The following is a 21,623-nucleotide window of genomic DNA, read 5'->3' as shown; positions in this document are numbered from 1 at the left end:
ATTTTATTTTAAACAACACAGAATCCCCTTGTTATGTTTGAATGACTGCCTCTTGGTCTATGTACAGGTTCTACATGAGCACAATTAAGTGTTCTGGAATTCCCATTCTGCTTAGTGTTATCCATAATTTGCTATGATCCACACAGTTGAATGCCTTTGCATAGTCAGGAAAACACAGGTAAACATCTTTCTGGTATTCTTTTATTTTTAGCCAAGATCTTCTCACGTCAGCAATGCTATCCTTTCTTCCCACCCTCTTCTGAATCTGGTTTGAATTTCTGGCACTTCCCAGTTGATGTACTGCTGCAAAATGTTTGTATTATCTTCAGCAAAATTTTACTTGTATATAATATTAATGACAGTGTTGTTGCTCAATGCCATCGAGTTGATTCTGACTCAGCAATCCTGTATAGGGTTTCCGAGGAGCAGCTGGTGGATTTGTAGCACTGACCTTGTGGTTAGCAGGCCAGTGTTTATCCTTCACAGCAAGGATAATGTTGTTGTTGTTGTGTGCCGTCGAGTTGGTTCCGACTCATAGCGACCTTGTACAGGGTTTCCAAGGCTGTAAATCTTTACGGGAGCAGAGGGCCTCACCTTTCTCCCGCAGAGCGGCTGGTAGTTTCAAACTGCTGACCTTAAGGTTCGCAGCCTGATTTGTAACCACTATGCTACCAGAGCTCCTAGCAAGGATAATAGTGCTTGATAATTTCCACATTCTGTTGGATTACCTTTCTTTATAATGTGCATGATGGAGTAGTGGTGTGGTGCTGTAGGATAAAGCACTGGACTGCTAACCACAAGGTTGGCAATCCAAACCCACCAGCTGCTCCTCAGAAACCCTATACAGGATCAGGTCACTGTGAGTCAGAACCAACTCAATGGCACTTAACACCAGTGACATCCAGTCAGTTGAATAGGTTGCTGTCTTCCAGATTTCTTGGCAGTAATGAGTGAACACTTTCAGTTTTGCATCTATTTGTTGAAACATCTCATTTGTATTCCATCAATTATTGGAGCCTTGTTTTTCATCTCTGCTTTGGTTTTTGATCACATGCTGCCTTCTGAAATGGTTGAATGTCAGACCAATTCTTTTTGGTACAGAGATTTAGTGTATTCCTTCCATTTTTGATGCTTCTTGCATCTTTCAATATTTTGCCCATAGAATCTATCAGTTTAGGAAACGCTTGAACGTGTTTGGTTTTCTTAATACAGGTTTTTCATATTTCATATTTCAACTTCAAGCTTTTCTCCATTGATAAGAATGTTGTTTATTGGTTCAGTAGTGAGGATTTTTGTTTTCTTTACATTGAGATGTAACCCATAGTGAAGGCTGTGCTCTTTGATCTTCATCAGTAAATGTTTGAAGTCCTCTTCACTTGCAGCAAGCAAGATTGTATCATCTGCATATCACAGGTTGTTAATGAGTCTTCCTCCAATCCTGATGCCACGTTTTTCTTCATAGAACCCAGCTTCTCGTATTATTTGCTCAGCATACAGGTTGAATAAGCATAGTGAAAGAATACAACCTTGTCACACTGAACATTCAGTGTTCCCATGCTCTGTTCGAACAACTGCTTCTTGGTCCAGGTACAGATTGCTCATGAATACAATTAAGTGTTTCGGAATACTCATACTTCATAATGTTTTCCATAGCTTGTCATGATCCATACAATCAAACCTTTGCGTAGTCCATAAAGCATAGGTAAACATCTTTCTGATATTCTCTGCTTTCAGCCAATATCCGTCGGACATCAGCAGTGATATCTCTAGTTTATATTAGCCAGGCCATATTGTTCCAACTATTGGTCCTTTTTTGTCTCTAACGTATGCACTTCAATCACCAGTAATTGTCACTGCATCTTGATTGTGTATTTGATCAATTTCATACTGCAAAAGTTTGTCAGAATCTTTCATTTCTTCATCTTTGGCATTAGTAATTAGTATGTAGATTTGACTAATACTCATATTAACTGGTCTTCCTTATTGGCATGGGGAGTATGATGGCTCCATAGAGTAAGCACTGTGAACCATGAGGACAGTTTGTGCCCACCAGCTGCTCCATGGGAGAAGATGAGGCTTTGTATGCTCTCGCAAAGATTTAAAGCCTTGGAAACTCTATACAGGTACACGATGAGTCAGAACCAACTTGAAGGCAGTTAACAACAACTGCAACTTCTTGACATATGGATATTTTATCCTATCACAGACAACATTGTACTTGAAGATAGATCTTAAAATTCACTTTTTGAGGATGAATATAACATCATTCTACTTTAGTTTGTCATTCCCAATCAATCAAATGATTGATTCAAAATGGTTAATACCAGTCCATTTCGGTTCACTGATGCCTAGGATATCTATATTAAAGTGTCCCATTTTATTTTTGACATCTTTCAATTTTTCTAGGTTCATATATAGTACATTTCACATTCTGATTATTAATGGATTTTTGTAACTGTTCTTATTTTGAGTCATCTTCAAATGAAGGTTCCAAAAGCTTTGTGCCATCCACAACATTAGGGTCAACTCTTACTGTGAAGTGCCAGGTCTTTCCTAGTTGTATTTTGAGTACTTTCCAACCTGAAGTGGGTGGGGGTCATATTCTTTCACTAGATCAGAAAATGTTGTGCTGCTGTTTACTGGTCACTGGCCAACTTTTTAAAAAGTAGGTTCAGTCTGTCTTAATCTGAAAGCTACAGTGAAACCTGTCTACCATGGGTGACCCTTCTAGTATTTGAACTACTGTTGGCATAGTTTCTAGTATCAGAGCAATAGGCAAGTCACCACAGTTTAACTAATTGACAGACAAATGGTAGATTTTGGATTATAGTTTCTTTTATTCTAGGCTTTCCCTTTAAATTTTTTTTTTTTTTTTTTTACGATATGGGGCTAAAGTTTACAGAAAAGATTGGTTTTCCATTCAGTAATTCATACACATTTTGATTTGTGACACTGCTTTTAATCCCCACAATGTAACAACATTCTTACTACTGTCTCCTTGTGTTTATCATTTCCATTCAGCCTTCTTTCCTATCTCCTCCTGCATTCTTGAGTTTTATCCCTGGCCTATTCTAGTTTTTCAGTCAGAATCCATTGGCTTACTAGTGGCACTGTGGGTTAATGCGCCAGACTGCAAAGCTGTTTGAACTGCAAAGTCGGTGGTTCAAGCTCATCAGTCACTCCTCAGAAACCCCATACAGGGTCGCTACGGGTCAGAACCGACTCGACAGCACTTAACAACAACGACAATTCTAGTTTTTCAGTCAGAATCCATTGGCACTAGCTTATTAATTTGAGATCTTTTCCTCGTTTCCAACACTACAGCTTTATTTTTTTTTCTTCCCAAATTTCCTTTCCTTTCAATAGGATTTTGGGGAGATGGTAAGAAAAATGTATGTGCTCGATCTTTTCATTATTTTAGAAATATTTACTGAGTATTTCATATATGTAGATAATGTTAGCTTCTATGAATCAGGTTCCTACTTTCACAGAGCTTTTAGTTTAATGGGAAAAATAATGGTGCGTGTTAGCAAATAATAGATTATTGTTGTTGTTAAGTGCTGTGGAGTCGGTTCCGACTTATAGCGACCCTGCACAGGGTTTCTGAGGCTGTAAATCTTTACAGGAGCAGAAAGCCTCATCTTTCTCCCACGGAACTGCTGGTAGTTTCGAACTGCTGACCTTGCGGTTCACAACCCAAATCGTAACCACTACGCTACCAGAGCTCCTTAAAATAATAGATTATAGAACATTATAGTAGTAGTTGCAGTAGCACCATCAGAAGTAGTAGATTTTAGAAAGTAACTTGGTCTGATAAGTGGAATCTTGAACTGCCTCCAGAATCTTCTGAGGTGGGAAATTTCTACTTGAAAGGACAAGCAGACCAACTGGAGCAGCTAGAAGAACAGAAGATACTTGAAAGAAAGACCAACAGGAAAGATACAAAACAGTAACAGCAATCCGACTGTTACTACAAGAACAAGCAAGTTGCTCGCCCAGGGGACATCAAGCCAAGTGGTCAGGTCCCCTCAGGGCAAACCCCCTTCCAAGACTAAGACTCAATGGGAATACGTGCTCTAACTGGTGACCACGTTCATCAGCGATAAGGGGAAGTGAGGAAAAAACAGCAATGAAGCTGCGAGCTAAGCCCTACAATGTTCAGTAGACTCCTGTGAACTCAGGTAGAGATCTGGTTGTCCAGCAGTGTGGCAAGACCTAAAAGAAAGGCATGTTGGAATATTGTCACAATATCGTCAGATACAGTGTCAGAAGATGAGGCCCTCAAGTTGGAAAGCACTTAAAATATGACTAAGGAAGAACTGCCGCCTCAAAGTAGAGTGGATCAGGATGCTGTGAATGGAGTAGAACTTTCACTACCTTCATTTGCTCATGGGGCCCAACTCAAAAAGAGAAACAACTGTAAACATCCGTTAATAATCTGGAACATGGAATGTATGCAGTATGAATCTAGGAAAATTGGAGGTTGTCTAAAGTTACCATTACTGATATCAGATGGATCTTGGCTGAAAGCAGAAATTACCAAAAAAGATGTTTATCTGTGCTTTATTGACTACACTACAACTTTTAATTGTGTGGATCATGACAAGTTATGGACAACATTGAGGAGAAGTGAGTATTCCAGAACACTTAGTTTTACTCATAAGGAACATGCACATAGGCCAAGAGGCAGTTTTTTGAACAGAACAAGGAGACAATGAAATTCAAGAAAAGTATATACTAGCATTGTATCTTTTCATCATACTTATTCAGTCTGTATGCTGAGCAAATGATCCAAGAAACTTGATAATTTGAAGAAGACTGTGGCATCGGGATTGGATTAAGACTCATTAACAACCTGCAATATGCAGATGATACAATTTTGCTTACTTAAAGAGAAGAGGACTTAAAATTCTTACTGATGAAGATCAAAGGCCACAGCCTTCAGTAGGGGTTGTACCTCAATATAAAGAAAACAGAAATCCTCACCACTGGACCAGTAAGTAACATTGTGATTGTCAAAGACTTCGGTTTGTTTAGATCCACTATCAACACTCATGGAAGCAACAGTCAGGAAATCAAACAATGCATTGCATTAGACAAATCTGCTTAAAAACCTCTTTAAAGTGTTCAAGGGGAAAGATGTCAGTTGGATGACTAAGGTAAGCCATGGTATTTTCAACAGCTTCATATACATGTGAAAGTTGGACATTGAATAATTCTTTTGAATTAATGCATTTGAGTTATGGTGTTGGAGAAGAATATTAAAAAATACCATGGACTCCTAGAAGAATGGAGCCCTGGTATGGTGCTGTAGGATAAGCACTGGACCTCATGATTGGTTTGAACTGCAAAGTCAGTGGTTCAAACTCACCAGCCACTCCTCAGAAACCCTATACAGGATCTCTGTGAGTTGCAACCAATTAAACACCACTTAACAACAACAACTAGAAAAACAAATAAATCTGTGTTGGAATAAGTGCAGCCAGATGCTCTTAGAAGCCAGGATGAAGAGAATTAGTCTCCCATACTTAAGATGTAAAGGAGCTCTGGTAACATAGTGGTTACGAGTCGGGCTGTCAACCTCAAGGTCAGCAGTTCGAAATTACCAGCGGTTCCACAGGAGAAAGATGAGGCGTTCTGCTCCCGTAAAGATTTACAGCCTCGGAAACCCTGTGCATGGTCACTGTGAGTTGGAACCATCTCCATGGTACTTACCAACAACAACAACTTAAGATATATTATCAGGAGGCACCTGTCCCTGGAGAAGGACATCATGCTTGCTAAAGTGCAGGGTCATCGTAAAAGAGGAAGACCCCAACAAGATGGGTGAGCACAATGGCAGCAACAAAGGGCTCAAGCTTAACAATTGTGAGGATTGTGCATTGTTTCATTCTCTTGTGTGTACGGTTGCTATGAGTCAGAACCAACAACAACAGTGTTGGAAGTGTAGTGAAATTAATGGTGAGTGGTAAGAGAAGAGGTTGAATAGGCAAAGATTAGATCTTTTAAAATGAGAACCTTCTCTTTATTTACCCTTTGATTACTCAGTGATCACATTTGATTGGAAAAGACTTTCTTTATCTTTCCCTATATTTAATATATCAAAATGTGAGTTGATTCTTTAGCATCTTCCTATGGTTATAGGTTTTGTTTTTAATATTGTTTTGAATATATTTGATATGTTTCACTTATTACACTTACTTTTTTGCTGATACTCATCAAGCTAGCTCCTAATTTCTTTAACAAGAAAAGCCTTTGATAGCTTTTTTGCAATCTGGTGTAATGCTTGCATCATTGGTATATGTCCTGTCTGAAATCTGAAATTAACTAATCCTGTAAGGACATAGTATTTGGAGATAACTGTTAGTATTTTATCTCAAAAACAAAAACTCCTATTAAGCCTGTTTTATTATAGTCTTCCCAGTTGATCCATGCAGTTATTGGAGTGTGAATTTTCCTATTTGTTTTGTCCTATTACCATTATAATTTTGAGGATTTGGGAAATTCACTTTTGTTTTTGAATTTTAGGTATGTGTTAAGACAAATGTGTGTATGTTTGTTTTTTATATCTTATCTTGATTTGTTTGGAGTAGGATGGTGGCTTCTTGCATTAATTGAATTATATAATGAGTAAAGTTCCCCTATTGCATCCCACATGCTTTTAGTGTGTCTGAAATTATTTCATCTAGGGCTACAGTAAGGAGCTCTGATAGCATAGTGGTTACGAATCGGGCTGCTAACCTCAAGGTCGGCAGTTCAAAACTACCAGCTGTTCCATGGGAGAAAGATGAGGCTTTCTGCTCCCGTAAAGATTTGCAGCCTCGGAAACCCTGTGCAGGGTCACTATGAGTCAGAACCAACTCCACGATACTTAACAACAACAACAACAAGGTTAAAGTGAAAACTACTCATCTCCTTAGGGTTTGTTTTTATATTTTTCATAGATAACATGGATGCTTTGTTTTTGGTAACTGTAATATGAGGGTAGGTCAAAAAGTATTGCTACAATATCATAGAAACCTTTATTAAGAATACCAAAATGTGAAACTATTTTTTTCTCACCATATCCTTCATCTAGGTCTCTATGCACTTCTGAAGGCAGTGTTCCCAACTCTGGGTGTAGCACTGTAAGATAAACAAATGGACTGCTAACCTCAAGGTCAGTAGTTCAAACCCATCAGCTGCTCTCAAAAACCCTATACAGGGTTGTTATTAGTCAGAACCGATTCTATAGCACACACCCCTTCTCTGAAGAATTCTGTGTTCTGCAGTCTATACCATGTCAAAACTGCAGTTTTGGCATCCTCAAGGAACTCAAATTGTGTTCCTTCTGAATGTTCTTTGAGTTTGGGGAACAAAAAGAAATGTAAAGGATGCAGATCAGGGCTGTAGGGTAGATGAGGTAAGGTTTCCCAGTGAAATTCCCATAGGACAACCCTTGCTAGTCTAGAGAAGAAGAAGCACAAGTGTGTTGTCGTAATGGAAACACTTCATTGATAGTACAGCTTTCCTGGCCTTTTATCAGCAGTGCAGTTTTCAGTTTTCTTAAGACTTCCTTATAAGTTTCTCTGATTGTCCTGTGTCCTTTGACAAAAGCCATCAAGATTACATATTGAGGGTCAAAGAACAGTCTCCGTAACCTGAGCTGACCTGTCTGCCTTAAATTTAACTGGGCCAGCATGCAGATCCCCTTGGAAGCCACTGTTTTGATGGGACCTTTCTTTTTAAGGTGCTCTGTGACGAAGACAGGTATATTACGTAGAGAACTTTTCTTCAGTCATCTACTGACTGCAAAGACTTGGTTAGGCATGTTTTATGTAGAATAAACCTGTGAATTGGAAATCCAGTAGCAATACTTTTTGACTTACTCTAGTATATTATAACTAAGGTCAGTTTTTAATTTTCATTTGCATATTTGACATTTCAACCTGGCTTTTAGGTAGAAACCAAAAGAAATGGATATTGTTTTTCTTTTCTAATACTTCATTTTAGCTTAGACGCAGAAGGGGGAAAAGGCAGAAAGGTTGCTGTGAAATTGTGTGAATTTATAGGACCTGAAATTAAAGCTGCAAAATGAAGAAGCTTGTCTTCTCTTTCAAGAGTTTTCCTGTATCATATGTTATGTGAATCTGAATTCTGTTGAATTTCTTTTTCTCTTATGTTTATGACATGTTATGGTTGCAGTTTTATAAAATATGCTAGGCAGTGAATTATAGAAAGATAGATAAAGGAAGAAAATGAGAACTTGGGCAAACAGTTTTGACTAAGCCCTAAAATATATCACTTTTATTCATCCATACAGAAAACAAGCATGAGGCCAAGAGGAGGCGAACAGAGAGAGTTAGGCGAGAGAAGATAAATTCTACAGTAAGTAAGGATTTAGAAAACAGAAAGAGGTCTCGAAGTAACAGCCATTCAGATCATATCAGACGAGGAAGAGGAAGACCTAAAAGTGCATCTGCCAAAAAGCATGAGGAAGAAAGAGGTATGAATATAAATGCAAGCAGTTTTTTCCCCCAATTATTATATTTATCTGAGATCTTAATTAGATATTGTAGTGAAGAAAGTGTTTGCTAGCTCCTAGATTTAATTTAAAATCACTACTCAGATTTTAGTTTGAAAGTATTTCCTCTATGGTAGATGCTTTTTAAAAATCACAGAAATTTAATTCTTATTGGAAACATAAGGTATAAAGGTAAAGTCTTAACTTGCTATAAACGAATGGTAGTAGAGTTCAGAGATAATTTATGTATGACATACTGGAGGAGCCTGTTAAAGTGGTTGTACCTTTTATTTTTTTAAGAGAACACCAAGGTCTGTCTATTCAGACCTGTTTTAAACTCTTATATCATGAGTTTAAAATTTTTTACTATTCACAGTGGTCTTCATTATGAATTTTTAAATTGCTCCTTGAGAGATTTGTGTGCTTCCTACTTTGAGGCAGCTTTTGATTGGGTAAATTCTTCTAGGTCCAGAGAATCTGCATGTTTCTGCTAATAGCTTGTCTCCTTGTTTCTGATAGTATATCTACTCATTGTCATTAACTGTTAATATTAACTAAGACTTCTCTTTCTTTGATTTATACATGTTTTAAAAAACAAAACAAAACTTTAATATATTTTCACACATATGCAACAATAGGAAGATTAATAAAATGAGCCCCCATAGACTCATGTATATCTTTTTAAAATTGAGTTTCAAGCCAGTAAATTTTTTTTTATCCTTTTTTTTAAATTAGCTACTCTTTATAATTACTTAAAAAAAAAAACCCCACAACTCCCCTTCAGAATGATTTCATGTGCAGTGGAATGCATTTCTAATAGCATACTTGTGAGTTATGCTTTGGCTAGACACTCCATTTTAAGTACTTCAGTGCTTTCTGCATAAATGTAAATTTCTCCTATTCTAGACATTTGAGAGTTTTGTTTTGTTTTTAACCTGTTCACCATTTCTTTCTGCTTTATTTGCTTTTGCTTGAATAAAGTTACTACTTTTGAATAAAGTTAGTACTTTTAGGGAAAATAACTAATTGCATAGTTGTCCCTATCTTTTATCAAACTAGTGTTTCTTAATGCTGGGTCATTTAAAGAAATACAATTTATGAAAACTGTACTTACAAAAACCCACTGCCATCGAGTGGATTCCAACTCATGACGACCCTGCTTAGTGTTTCCGAGATTGTTCATCTGTATAGAAGCAGAAGGGGCTTATCTTTCTCATGAGGAGCAACTAGGAGTTTATGAACTACTATCAACCTTGTGATTACCATCAGGGCTGTGAAGGCTTCATTAACTCCTTAGTTCCTTGGATAATTTTACTATTGTTTCTCTCTCTTCTGTTATGCTTTTCAAAAGAGTGTGATAGCTTCTCAGTGAGTGCGATAGCTTCTCAGTTTGAATGTACTTCTTTAACAATGGGATGGTCAGAAAAATCTTTGCCAAAGAGTCCTTCAGAAGGGAAATTGGATAAAGGAAACTCAACAAAGGCAAAAATAAAGAAAAGAGGGAAATACTACTTGGCCCAGAAAATAGAACATTCTTTTTCGTTGATGTAAAGGGACTATTAAACCCCCAAAAGGAGAAAGAATGATTCTGTTGGCAGGTGACAGGAGATGAGAAAATCGATAACAGCTGCTATTAAGTCAGGAAATGAAGTTTGTATAGCTCTGCTAGGACTCTAAAGTATATCTAAAGTTTAACTTTTATTTCTTGATCAGTTGAAAAAGAAAAGAAACGTATATTCGACCTTAATTTTTTCAGGTATTTTCAGTTTATTACAGAATTTTTTTTTTAAAGCTATTTCCAGAGTAAATTAGGCTTTATTTCCTTTTGTTGCAAACTGAGATTGGAGGCAAGTGGTTGAAGCCATTTTTATAGTATAAACTAGCATCTTTTCAGTTAGACCTGGAGTCAGTAATCTGTAATGAACCAAGTAGTAAATAAATATATGTGAGCCCTGCAGTCCTTGTACAGCTGCACAGCTCTGCCACGGTATTTGGAAAGCATCCATAGACAATGAATGTGGAAATAAATGGACATGACTGTGTTTCAGAAAACTTTATTTTATAAAGAAATGGCAGGACAGATTTTACCCACAGGCTGTCGTTTGCCAAGCCTTGATGTACCATTGTTCTCTAAATATAATATGAATAAGAAATAAAAATTTATGAAATGCCCCTATATTTTAAGATAGATTTCTATCATTACTCTTCTTAGTGCTAAGTAGCAATTTACTTTAATTCAGTTTTTATTGATTCACTGCACATGTTGTTAAAAGTCATCAAGGCAGTTCTCACTCATAGTAACACTGTGTACAACAGAACGAAACACTGCCCAGTCCTGTACCACCCTCAGAAGCACGCCTGCGTTTGAGCCTACTCTTATAGCCATTGTGTCAGGCCATCTCATTGAGGGGCGTCCTCTTTTTCATTGACACTTTGGTCCTTCCCTGTTAATAGGACACTTAAAAAATCTGGAGCATTTATGAACTTTATTTTAATGTAAGTTGAGGAAACTCTTAACAATGTTTAGGTGCTTTGGAAAAGGAAAATTCACTAGATATAATAAAATAAATAAACACAAGTAATAAAATAAACACAAGTAGTTAATAAAATAAAAACAAGTAATTAAATAAACATTCTTTTTTCGTGGGTCTAAGACCTCCATTTTATACGTGTGAGTGTAATTATCATGGGTATTGGTAATGTAGAGGTCCTGGTGTGGCACTGTGGGGATAGCACTATAGAATGTTGCTCAAACCCACCAGTCACTTCTCAGAAACCCTATACAGGGTCGCTGTAAGTCAGAACCAACTCGACAATACAAGAGTAACATTTTTATTAATATATTTTGGGCATTTATGAATACCCTTTTAATGAAGTTACAGAATAGAATTAAACTTTAAAGATACTAGATTGAATAAACATGTAATTCTGCTTTCTTCCAAAATTTCAGTAAAATGACCATTTTTTTAGTAAATCTTAGTAAAGGAATTTTTAAAAAAAACTTGAAGGACAAAGTCCTACAAAAACAAATGGTGAAGAAAAGGCAGCAACAAAATTCAGGAAACTGGGACTAATTGCCCTTGCAGATCCTCAAAATATAAACTAGAATCTCCTTTTGTGAGGGAACACACTTTGTACTACAGAATTACCACAGGGTCAAGAATTTGTGCATTAGTTAGTCTAGAAGTGAGGTGAAGATGGGACTGAAAATCCAAAGATTAAAAAGTGTTTAGGAATATCTCAGTAGGGTTGTTTACCTCTGCTTCTTCCATAACCCCTCCCCACCCCCAAGCTTATCCTTTGTCAAGGATTAGACAAAACAGAGAATCTTGGGTATAGGGAGTACCAGGCATTGTACCAGGTACAGGAGCACCATTGAAGGTAGGCTTCTGTAGTAAAATTGAAGGGTACCAGGAGTACCATTGACGATCGAGTTCTATAATAAAATCAGGACGCTTAAGTGAAAATTAGGCATGGTGAATCTTCCAGGTGAGAGATTGAAGTAGTCTAAGGGAATCAGAAACCCCAAGAGAAAAAGTAGAAACTCAGTATATTTTCAATAGGCCCAGTCAGATCATCCTAAAGTGATGACCACAGTTCAATTCCACATTTGTTTGAGATTCTAATCAGCATATTTGGTGTCCTGTTTTGGAATATGAGCATTTTACCAAGAATCACCCAGATACCTGGAAGAAAAGTATGTAGTTTGAAAAACAGACCAAAACAACAGGCAACAGAATAACGTAAAAAAAATTTTTTTAACAGTTATCTTTCGCAAGAGAAGATACTGTAGTCATGATAATATTTAAAAGGAAATTGTAGAGGTCAAAAAGCATTTGGAACACAAGCCTTAAAAATATGATTAGCAGAAATGAAAAACTTTAGTAGAAGGTTTCAAAATAAAGTAGAGCAAAAAAAAAAAAGAAAGAAAAAAGTAAGAAACAGAACTGTTCTAAGATCTAACATCTTTAAATAATTGACGTTTCAGGAAAAGATAGAAAAGAGGAAGTCATCAATGAAATAGTTCAAGAAATTCCCCAAATTTGATTGAATTTCCAGATTGAAAGGGCCTACAATGCCCAGCACTAATAGATGGATAAAAATAGAAGTTATACCAGGTGTACCATCACATTTTGTATCTCTTTGATTCAAGAGAAAATTCAAGTTTTCAGAGGAAAAAAGAATCAAGGTGGTATTAGAATGAATACAAAGGAATACTGCCCAGCAGGGAACAAAGTACTGGTGTTATGGGTAGCATGGATGAATCTCAAAAGCATCATATCATTTTAGCAAATGAGGCTAGACCCAAAAGAGTGCCTATTGTATGATGGTGTTTATATTATAAAGTTCAAGACAATCTATGCTGATAGAAATCAGAACATGGTTGCAGTGTGAGGGGTGGAGAAGGATTGACTGGGAAGGAGTATGAGAAACAGTTGTGGAATTTTCTATATTGATTGTATTGTGGGTGTATACATTTGCCTAACTGTGTACTTAAGATCTGTGTATGTAACGATAACAATCATCTTTAAAGTAACTTAAGAAAGATTTTGGATTTTCTCAGCAGCAGCAACTTGTTGTTGGAAAACAGTTTAGATCCTGAGAGGGAACCTAGAAGTCTGAACTCAATCAAACTGAATTAGTGTGAAGGTAGACTGAAGCCACTTTTGGGATTCAAGGTCTCAAAAAATTTGCTTTCCATACTCCGTTTCTCAGGAAGCTATTACAAGATAATGCCACCAATATGAAGAAGTGAACCAAGAAATGATCTTGGCATTTTGACACAGAGGGTCCAACTCAAGAGGAGATGAGGAGAATCTCTAGCATGATGTTGAAGAAAGCTCTCAAGTTGATAATTATGCAACAGGCCTGGAAAACAGGTCAAAGGTCAGAAGACTCGGAGAGATTTCTTCAAAAAGATAAAACTGATAAAATACCAAATGTGTATAAACAGTCTGAAAGAAGATTTATATAATTAAAGGAAGTTTGATTTGAATTAGAAATGGGTTTATAGAAAACTAAGTAAATAAAATGAATCACTGCAAGAAAAACAAAGTGTACAGAAAAGGAAAAGTGAAAATCATTTATATACTCGTACTGTAAACATTGAAAATGAATCTTACTCAATTTTTAACTATCATGGAAGAATGCGGAAATGGGATGAGTGACTTTGGTGGTGTACTTGCCAGAGATGTAAATAATAAAACCCTGATTTTCCGTGGAGAAAAGTCCATAAATAATGTCAAAGCCAGCAAGCAGCATCAGATAAAAATATTACTTCAAGATAGGGAGGTAAAAAAATTAGAAGGCGCCAATATCAAAAAAGTATATTTGGAGATTAGATGAAGAAAAAGAAGACAGATTTCTGTATTTTGTAATAAGTACAAATGATCTGAGTCATTAAGTCATGTTCAATGTGATTTTTAACTGGTTCATTCCATGATAGGGGATTGTTTTCTTTGTTTTTCTGTATTTTTAAAATTTTCTACCATCAACTTGGATTAAATTTGTAATCAGGAAGAGATAAAAAGCCTAATTACATAATGTTTTGGAGTCCTGGTGTGGCACTGTGGGTTAGTGCACCAGACTTCAAAGCCGTTTGAACTGCCAGGTCGGTGGTTCAAACTCACCAGCTGCTCCTCAGAAAGTCTACAGGTACTGAACAACAACAACATGGTAATTTTAAGATGGTTCTTTCTGTTTTGTTTACTTATTTTATCTAGGGAATAGTATATTGATAACTTTTTATTTGATATGGAAATACAGTTCTTATTCACTGTAGCAGGGCTAAAGTAAAGAAGTAAATATAGTCATGAACTCACCATTAATATTCAGAAGGGACTATGTTTAGGGTAAAAAAAGGTCACTTTGATTGACTCTAGTGAGTAGAAAAGTATTTGAGGTTCTTATTCTGAGACACACAATAACAATAGAAATGTACGTAGGCATTAAACTGTGTGTATAAAAGTGTATTTAGACTCCATTTAGCTTTAGTAATTATTGGCACTTCAATTATTCCTTTGATTTTTAAAATTTAAGTTCTATATAGTATATTTTATAATATTAATATGTACAATAAAGTAATATACATATTATTACTTAAATGCTTTTGAAATTTAAAAAATTATTCTAGCTACTGCTACTTATATTAAGCTTTTTTCCCTTTTTTTCTTAACAGAGAAACAGGAAAAGGAAATTGACATCTATGCTAATCTCTCTGATGAAAAGGCTTTCGTGTTTTCAGTCGCGTTGGCAGAAATAAATAGAAAAATCATCAATCAAAGACTTATTCTCTGATACTTGTCTGCGAAATCTGTGGAAACTTTCTTCAGGATTACATCAGCAGTCTCAAACAGTTATGGACTCTCAGGAGCATTCTGAATGCATCAATAAGGGCCATTGATTGTTTTTTTCCTCCCTATTGATCTTCCATGTCATTTCGTCTATGCCACATGTTGGGAGCAAAGCTGTAGAATTGGACTGTCCTGAGATTTCCTTGTTTACCAAGGAGCATTGTCAGTGTTTGGTGTTTGTGATATAAGTGTATTTGCCTTTTTTAAAAAATGCTGATGGATGTTAAGGGTAAAAGGATGGGGGTCGGGTTGGAGATATGAGAAATAGGAAATAAAATGCTTGGTAATTTTCAGGTTTGCCACCAGAGATGCACTATTTTAAATACTTTCAGAAAGAGTGATTTTTAAGAATATATATTTCAGATTTTTCAGCACTAACAGATCATAATTCATCTACCTTTAATAAATTGGCAATTGATATTTTATTGAATGGGGAATTAAGAATATTAAACTATAAATTTTATCTGAAATTAAGTTTTTCCTCTTGGCCTTTATATTTATGACTTAAGGTATACGTTCTATTTTGAGAGATGTTTTCCAGGCATTTTGGAAATTTGGGTGCTACATGAAGAAAAAATAGGATATACCATACTCTGGATATATACATCTTTTATTCTTGAATGTAATTTATTTATTGGTTAATTTTTTTTTCTGCTCTCAAGATGGTGCCTGTTAACCTAAACATAAAACATATTTATTACATACAAAATGTTTCCTAGTTAGCCACTTTTAAGCAGTAATGTTTTAGCTGAATTGATAAATTATCATCCTGATAATTATTTAAATTGTTACTTAACCTCACTCTGGAACAAAAAAAAATAAACCTTAATATTGAAACTAAGTAGAATTAATGTGGTAGCTTTTTCTAATGCAACTTGTGGAATATATTTAAGTTCTTAACTTTTCTAATGTTAAATCGTAAGTTTATAGTTATTTTATACTAAATGTGTTTGCATTTTTGTGTACAAAATGTTTTTCTACTTTATTTAAATGATAGCCAGCAGAGGGCGCCTAAGAGGTATTGGAGGTAGATGTACAGGTATGTGCTCCGTTGCTGTCTTCAGTCTGTTAGGGCAGTGTTTGACTGCATATTCATCTATGGGGTGGAAAAGAAGTACTTGCTTGGAAGGGGTGCTAGGAGGTGGGTCAGTGTTGAGTGTCATGGCAGCCATAGCTCAACTCCAATGGATGGCAGCCCAACAACCCATGTGGCTTGCAGCCCCCGAGCTGCAGTGGCATGAGTCACAGATGTTGTAGCTTTATGGCAGCTATTGGCACATGCCCTGCCTGCCAATCCCATGGGTAGATGCCTGAGGGGGAGACATTGGAGTATAGCCACTCAGCCTAGTCCCTCAGTGCTCCCAATGCCAACCAGGCTCCTCAGAGAGTGTTGTGTGTCCAGAGACAGCCAGTTGCAGGTGCAATGCTCCACATACTTGGGAGAGTCAGAATAGCTTGTAAAGAAGTTACTTTGATAGATGTGTATCAAATATATACAAACATAGGTACTTTGTAATAATGGTGTTCCCATAACATCCAAATCAACTAAAGTCTTATTTCACAGAATACATCATAGACGTTAAGTGTCACACACCTATACAGTTTTCCTAAGAATTTCTTTTCCATTAGTCCTCCTATCTATCTGCAGGTACTACATTTATCTTTTTTTTCTAAGTGCCATCATGTCGGTTCCGACCCATTGTGACCCTATATTGAGTTTCCAACAAGGTCGGTGGTTCAAGCTCCCCAGCTGCTCCTCAGAAACCCTATATACAGGGTTGCTATGGGTTGGGAATTCCTCGGCAGCACTTAGCAACAACTGGTAAGCTTCAGCCACCGAACTTGCAGTTCAAATCGACTTTGCAGTCCAGTGCATTAACCCATAGTGCTACACCAGGATTCATTTATCTCTGTTGTTGTTAAGTGCCGTTGAGTCAATTCCAACCCATAGCAACCCTGTATAGGGTTTCTGAGAAGCAGCTGGTGAACTTGAACCACCGACCTTGCGGTTCAAATGACTTTGCAGTCTGAAGCATTAGACCACAGTGCCACACCAGGACTCTAGGTACATATAAATCCTAGTAATAAAGTTTACTCCCAACATTACTAATGGGGTTTTATCTTTGAAGCATACTACAGTGAGAGCTGTAACTCAATGGACTGTGTAGTTTTTCTAGGTCTTACAACTTTTCGCTTTTGACAGGATTCAGTTATAGCACTTTTCTGTCACTCAATTTAGTAGAAAATACGTGAGTTTTCCTTCTATGACAGGTTTCTGCCTTACATAGATTCTGGCTTTTTCTATATAAGAAAAGTATATATATTTTAGTTTTGAATGAAAAAAGTTCAAATTGATTAGTATCCCAAAATGCGTGCACACATATACGTCCTCAGAAAAAGCAAGAGCTTATGTAGTAGGCATCTCTTCAAAGAATTATTTATGTCAGAATCTACCCATTACAGGAAAGTAGTGTTAAAATATTCATGATACAATAAAGGACGAGACTGGTGACTAGGCTTGAAGCTTGCCAGGTAGAAAAATAATAATTTGACTTTGGCTGCTGTAAAATGGTAGTCGTGATGTTGGAACCTGTCTAACTTTAGGGGGAGAGAATACAAATTTCGATCAGCTAAAAGCTGATCCCTGTGAGTTGGAGGTCAGGCATATTTCCACTCTCCCGAGCTTTTTACCATTCTGAGACCTTCCGTCTCTCCCACAGCACTCTCCACTTGTCTGCGGGGTTCAGTCCATTTGTTGCAGTGACCACACTGAACTATTGTGACCAGTATGAACTACAGGCCATACTTTATTAGGAAAGTAATAGACTACAACTGCAGATCTGAATCAGCAGGCTACAACTTGGGATAAAGATCAGGAATCATGTAGGTACAAAGTCTGGAAGATACCTTAAAGTGGAAAGCAGATTGCTCCCATCTTCAGTGTAAGACAGCTTTCTCAACTTCTCAGCCATGCAAATTATCACACCCTTCTCACTGCATACCCTCTCTCAACCATGTTGGCCTACTCCCAGCCCCTTGAGGACTGGCTTTCTCTTGGGTCACTCAGAACAGGCCTCTCTCCTCCAGCCTCCTTGCCATAGTGTTGTACTTGACTGCAGGGCCCATTTCAGGCTTCCCACTGCCTTCAGTGTTAACACCCCATGTTTCAGCTCTTTTTCAGGAGCATCATACTCTTCCCCACTCCTGCTGCTTGCCTTTTCTGCTTTTTGTCTGCCAGCCTCTCTGGGGTTGGCTGCATATATAAAGGAAATTCTTGGTCAAGTTCAAGACATAGCCTTCCCACCAGGGTCAAGAACTGATCAATTCCCTCTCAATAGGCTAGTCATCTATTTGCATAATAGGCTATAGTCACTGCATTTGCATAAATATACTCAAAGCATGTTGTTGTTAGGTGCTGTTGAGTCCATTCTGACTCATCATGACCTTGTGTAGGGTTTCTGAATCTAATTCTTTATGGAAGCAGAAAATCATCTCCATACAGTGGCTAGTATACTTGAACTGCTGACCTTGTGGTTAATAGCCCAGTGCTTATCCTACAGTGCCACCAGCACTCTATTCAATGCATAACATTCACTAAAAGAATATGCAGTGCCTTTGGAGAAGTGTGATAGTTAAGGTTTTGTGTCAACTTGATGGGCCAAGATTCTCAGTGGTTTAGCAGTTAAGATGTTGCTATCACCTCCAGGATGAGATCTAATATGCAATCAACACCTATGATGTGATGTGATGTGATGTGATTATCCATGATCAGCTGTAAATGTCCAATGTATTGTAAAGCCACACTTCTTTTTTTATTTTTTTAATCCCCTCTATGCATCATCATTAAACAGTTTGCTTCTATTCCCTCTGGTTTTTTTATTTGTACACTGAAGCACTCAGGAATATATAATCATTCGAACAACCAAAGGGCATATCCTGCAAGCCTGCCTCCCGGCTGCCAGCCCACAACCCCTCTTCCTCCATTAGTCTAGAGTCCCCAACTGCTCCACCTCTCCACATCATCATCTCTGCCTCCATCTCTGGCCTAGCTGCTTCTCTGGAAAGGGTTCCACACTCCGCTTTTCTCCCTTGATGGTCCCAGGGTCCTCTACTCTTGGACTGCAAGATCAACCACTTCCCTCCTTTTGTTGCAAAATGTCTATATTTACAACAATCACAGTCAGTCCTGAAAATAATTATTCACTATTGTACAGCAAGAGTCTTATCCCCATCTCCTTTCACCAGTCCCATCTAGGCAGGTTGAAAAACATTCGGTGGAGATTCTACCTTCCCTCGCCCCCTCAAACTAAACTCCCTCTTGAAATTTTGTAAGCCAGCCACTTCGTGCTTTATAGGCCCTCCCCACCACCACCATTTTAGGTAGCCAATGTCTACGTTGTCCATCCCTGTCAATCCTGTGTACAGGGGGGTGGGAATGATCCTTGCTGTGAAAATTCGTTCCCTCTTTTTTTAAGCTACTACATCCATAAGTATAGGTCAAATTCATCAAATTGTAGCAGATTACTATTCTTTTTCTCTACTTTCTTCCTCTAGTTGATCAGCCATTGAGGCTAGGTCAGATTGGTACTATCTGCAAGTATGGGTGTTCTTGTGCATCTCCTCTTGCTTCCTATCAGCTGGATGCTTCAAATATCCACTTGTAGTCCTCTGGCTATGTCCCTATCCATGGGCTTAGGAGTCCCCAGGTCTCACCACATTGCTGGCCAACCAGGTCTCATTCCAGGTTGATGGGAGACTCTTGAACATGGTTGGACTCAGCCCACATCTTCATTGCTGCTTTTCCCCCACTTTCTCTCATCAATAGACCAATGTAGTCGCCAGCTTGGAAGGGGTTTTGTCCTGAAGGGGCTTGATTGATTGCCTTAAGGGTGCCCCCAGCGAACAACTTGCATGTTCTTGTGGTTGTCAGTCAGACTGCTGTTTTTGTTGTTGTTGTTGTTGTTTTTCTTCTTGTTGGTCTTTCTTTCAAGAAGTACCTTCTGTTCCTCTAGCTACTCCAGGCTGGTCTGCTTGTCTTTTCAAGTGGAAATTTTTCACCTCAGTAGATTCTGGATGGGGCTCTGGATTCCACCTAAAGTCTTATACACTACAAAGGCTCCAAAGAAAGCCTCTTTCACTGGGCAAGTTCTAGCCCTCCTTTTAGGTATTCCGGACAGCTATTCGCTAAAGACCGACTTACAGCCTTTCTATAGGATGCTCCTGGCTGTATCTTTCTCTCCCCCTCAAGTGTCTGTTTTACAATAGGAGGCAAGGGAAACTAAGATTCATAAAACAGTCAAGCATCTTAACATTATTTCCCCTTTTACCCATTCAAATCATGCCTCCTCAATCCCTGTATCACAGAGCCCTGTTTTCCAAGGTTGAGCATATATCACTATTTGCCTCTGTCCCATTTAGCCAATGCAACCTTCCTAATGTTCTCCTATCTGCCTTGTTCCTCCGTTCCCCTCCCTTTCCTACCCTGTGTTCCTACCTTCCCCTCCCTCACCCCCACCCCATAACCAACAAATATATATACATGTATTTTTTTTTCCCTTAAAGCTTTTACAATAATGGTCTTATGCAGTATTTCTCCTTTTGTGACTGACTAATTTCAATCAGCATAATGTCATCAAGGTTCATCCATGTTATGTGGTGGCTTACCGCTTCCTTGTTATTCTTCAAGGTAGCATAATATTCCATTGTGTATATGTACCAAAGTTTATCCATTCTTCCATTGATGGGCACTTAGGCTGTCTCAATTTTTTTTGCTAATATAAATAGTGCTGCTATGAACATTAGTGTACATATATATACTCGTGTTATGGCTCGTATTTCTTGTGGATAAATACCAAGTAGAAGAATTGTTGGATCATAGGGTATTTCTATTTCCAACTTTCTGAGGAAGCACCATACTGTTTTCCAGAGTGGTTGAACCATTTTGCAATCCCACCAACAATGTAGGAGGGTCCCAATCTCTTCACATCCCCACCAGCATTTATTGTCCTCTACTTTTTTTTTTTTATCTTTCTGTTATTTTCTGGGGGTGTTGAAATTTCATTGTTTTGATTTTTATTTTTCTAATGGCTAATGATTGTGAACATTTCTTCATATGTTTATTGGCTGCACAAATGTCTTCCTTGATCAAGTGTCTGTTCATGTCCTGTGCTAATTTTTTTAATTGGGTTATTTGTCTTTTTCTTGTAGAGGTGTAGTAGTTTCCTATATATTTTATAAATGAGTCCCTTGTCTGATGCATCATTGCAAAAGACTTTTTCCCATTCTGTGGGCTCCCTTTTTGACTCTTTTGGTGAAGTCTTTTGATGCACATAAGTTTTTAACTTTTACTATGTCCCAATCTATTTTGTCTTCGTTTGTTTGTGGAATTTTCACAATGTGTAAAACCTTACTTCTATCATGTTAATGAAGTTGGATTGAATGTACAGGATAAGGTGTGTGTCTTTAGCCAATCTTCTGAGATATAAAAAGAGAGGAGTGAGCAGAGAAAGAAGGACTCTCACAAAGAAAGAAGAACCAAGAGTGGAATTGGTCTTTTGGAACCTGGGTGACTCTAAACTTTGAAGCCACTAGATCCAGGGAAAGATTGTTACTAAGACACATGGAGATCTCCAAGGACTGCTGGACCTACACATGCTGAAAAGAGACAAGAACCTTTTCCTGGAGCGGGTGCTCTGAAGTCAAACGTCTAGCCTCCTAAACTGAGAGAGAATACAGTTCTGTTTGCTAACGCCATCCACTTGGGGATT

General features: G+C 37.6%; 1 protein-coding gene across 1 annotated transcript in view; it reads left to right on the top strand.

Moving 5' to 3' along the window:
• Positions 1-14,800, top strand: part of LOC102828484 (chromosome unknown open reading frame, human C16orf87) — a 45,705-nt gene extending 30,905 nt beyond the window's left edge. The window contains exons 3-4 of the mRNA XM_006872562.1: positions 8,303-8,485; positions 14,682-14,800. Of these exons, the coding sequence (XP_006872624.1) occupies positions 8,303-8,485; positions 14,682-14,800 (302 nt within the window). The remainder of the gene's footprint in view (positions 1-8,302; positions 8,486-14,681) is intronic.
• The last annotated feature ends 6,823 nt before the right edge of the window (positions 14,801-21,623 follow it).

Source organism: Chrysochloris asiatica, unplaced genomic scaffold (assembly GCF_000296735.1).
Source record: "Chrysochloris asiatica unplaced genomic scaffold, ChrAsi1.0 scaffold00204, whole genome shotgun sequence".
NCBI classification, from domain to species: domain Eukaryota; kingdom Metazoa; phylum Chordata; class Mammalia; order Afrosoricida; family Chrysochloridae; genus Chrysochloris; species Chrysochloris asiatica.
The sequence above is the reverse complement of the archived record's forward strand: the minus strand, read 5'-3'. Positions and strand labels throughout refer to the sequence as shown.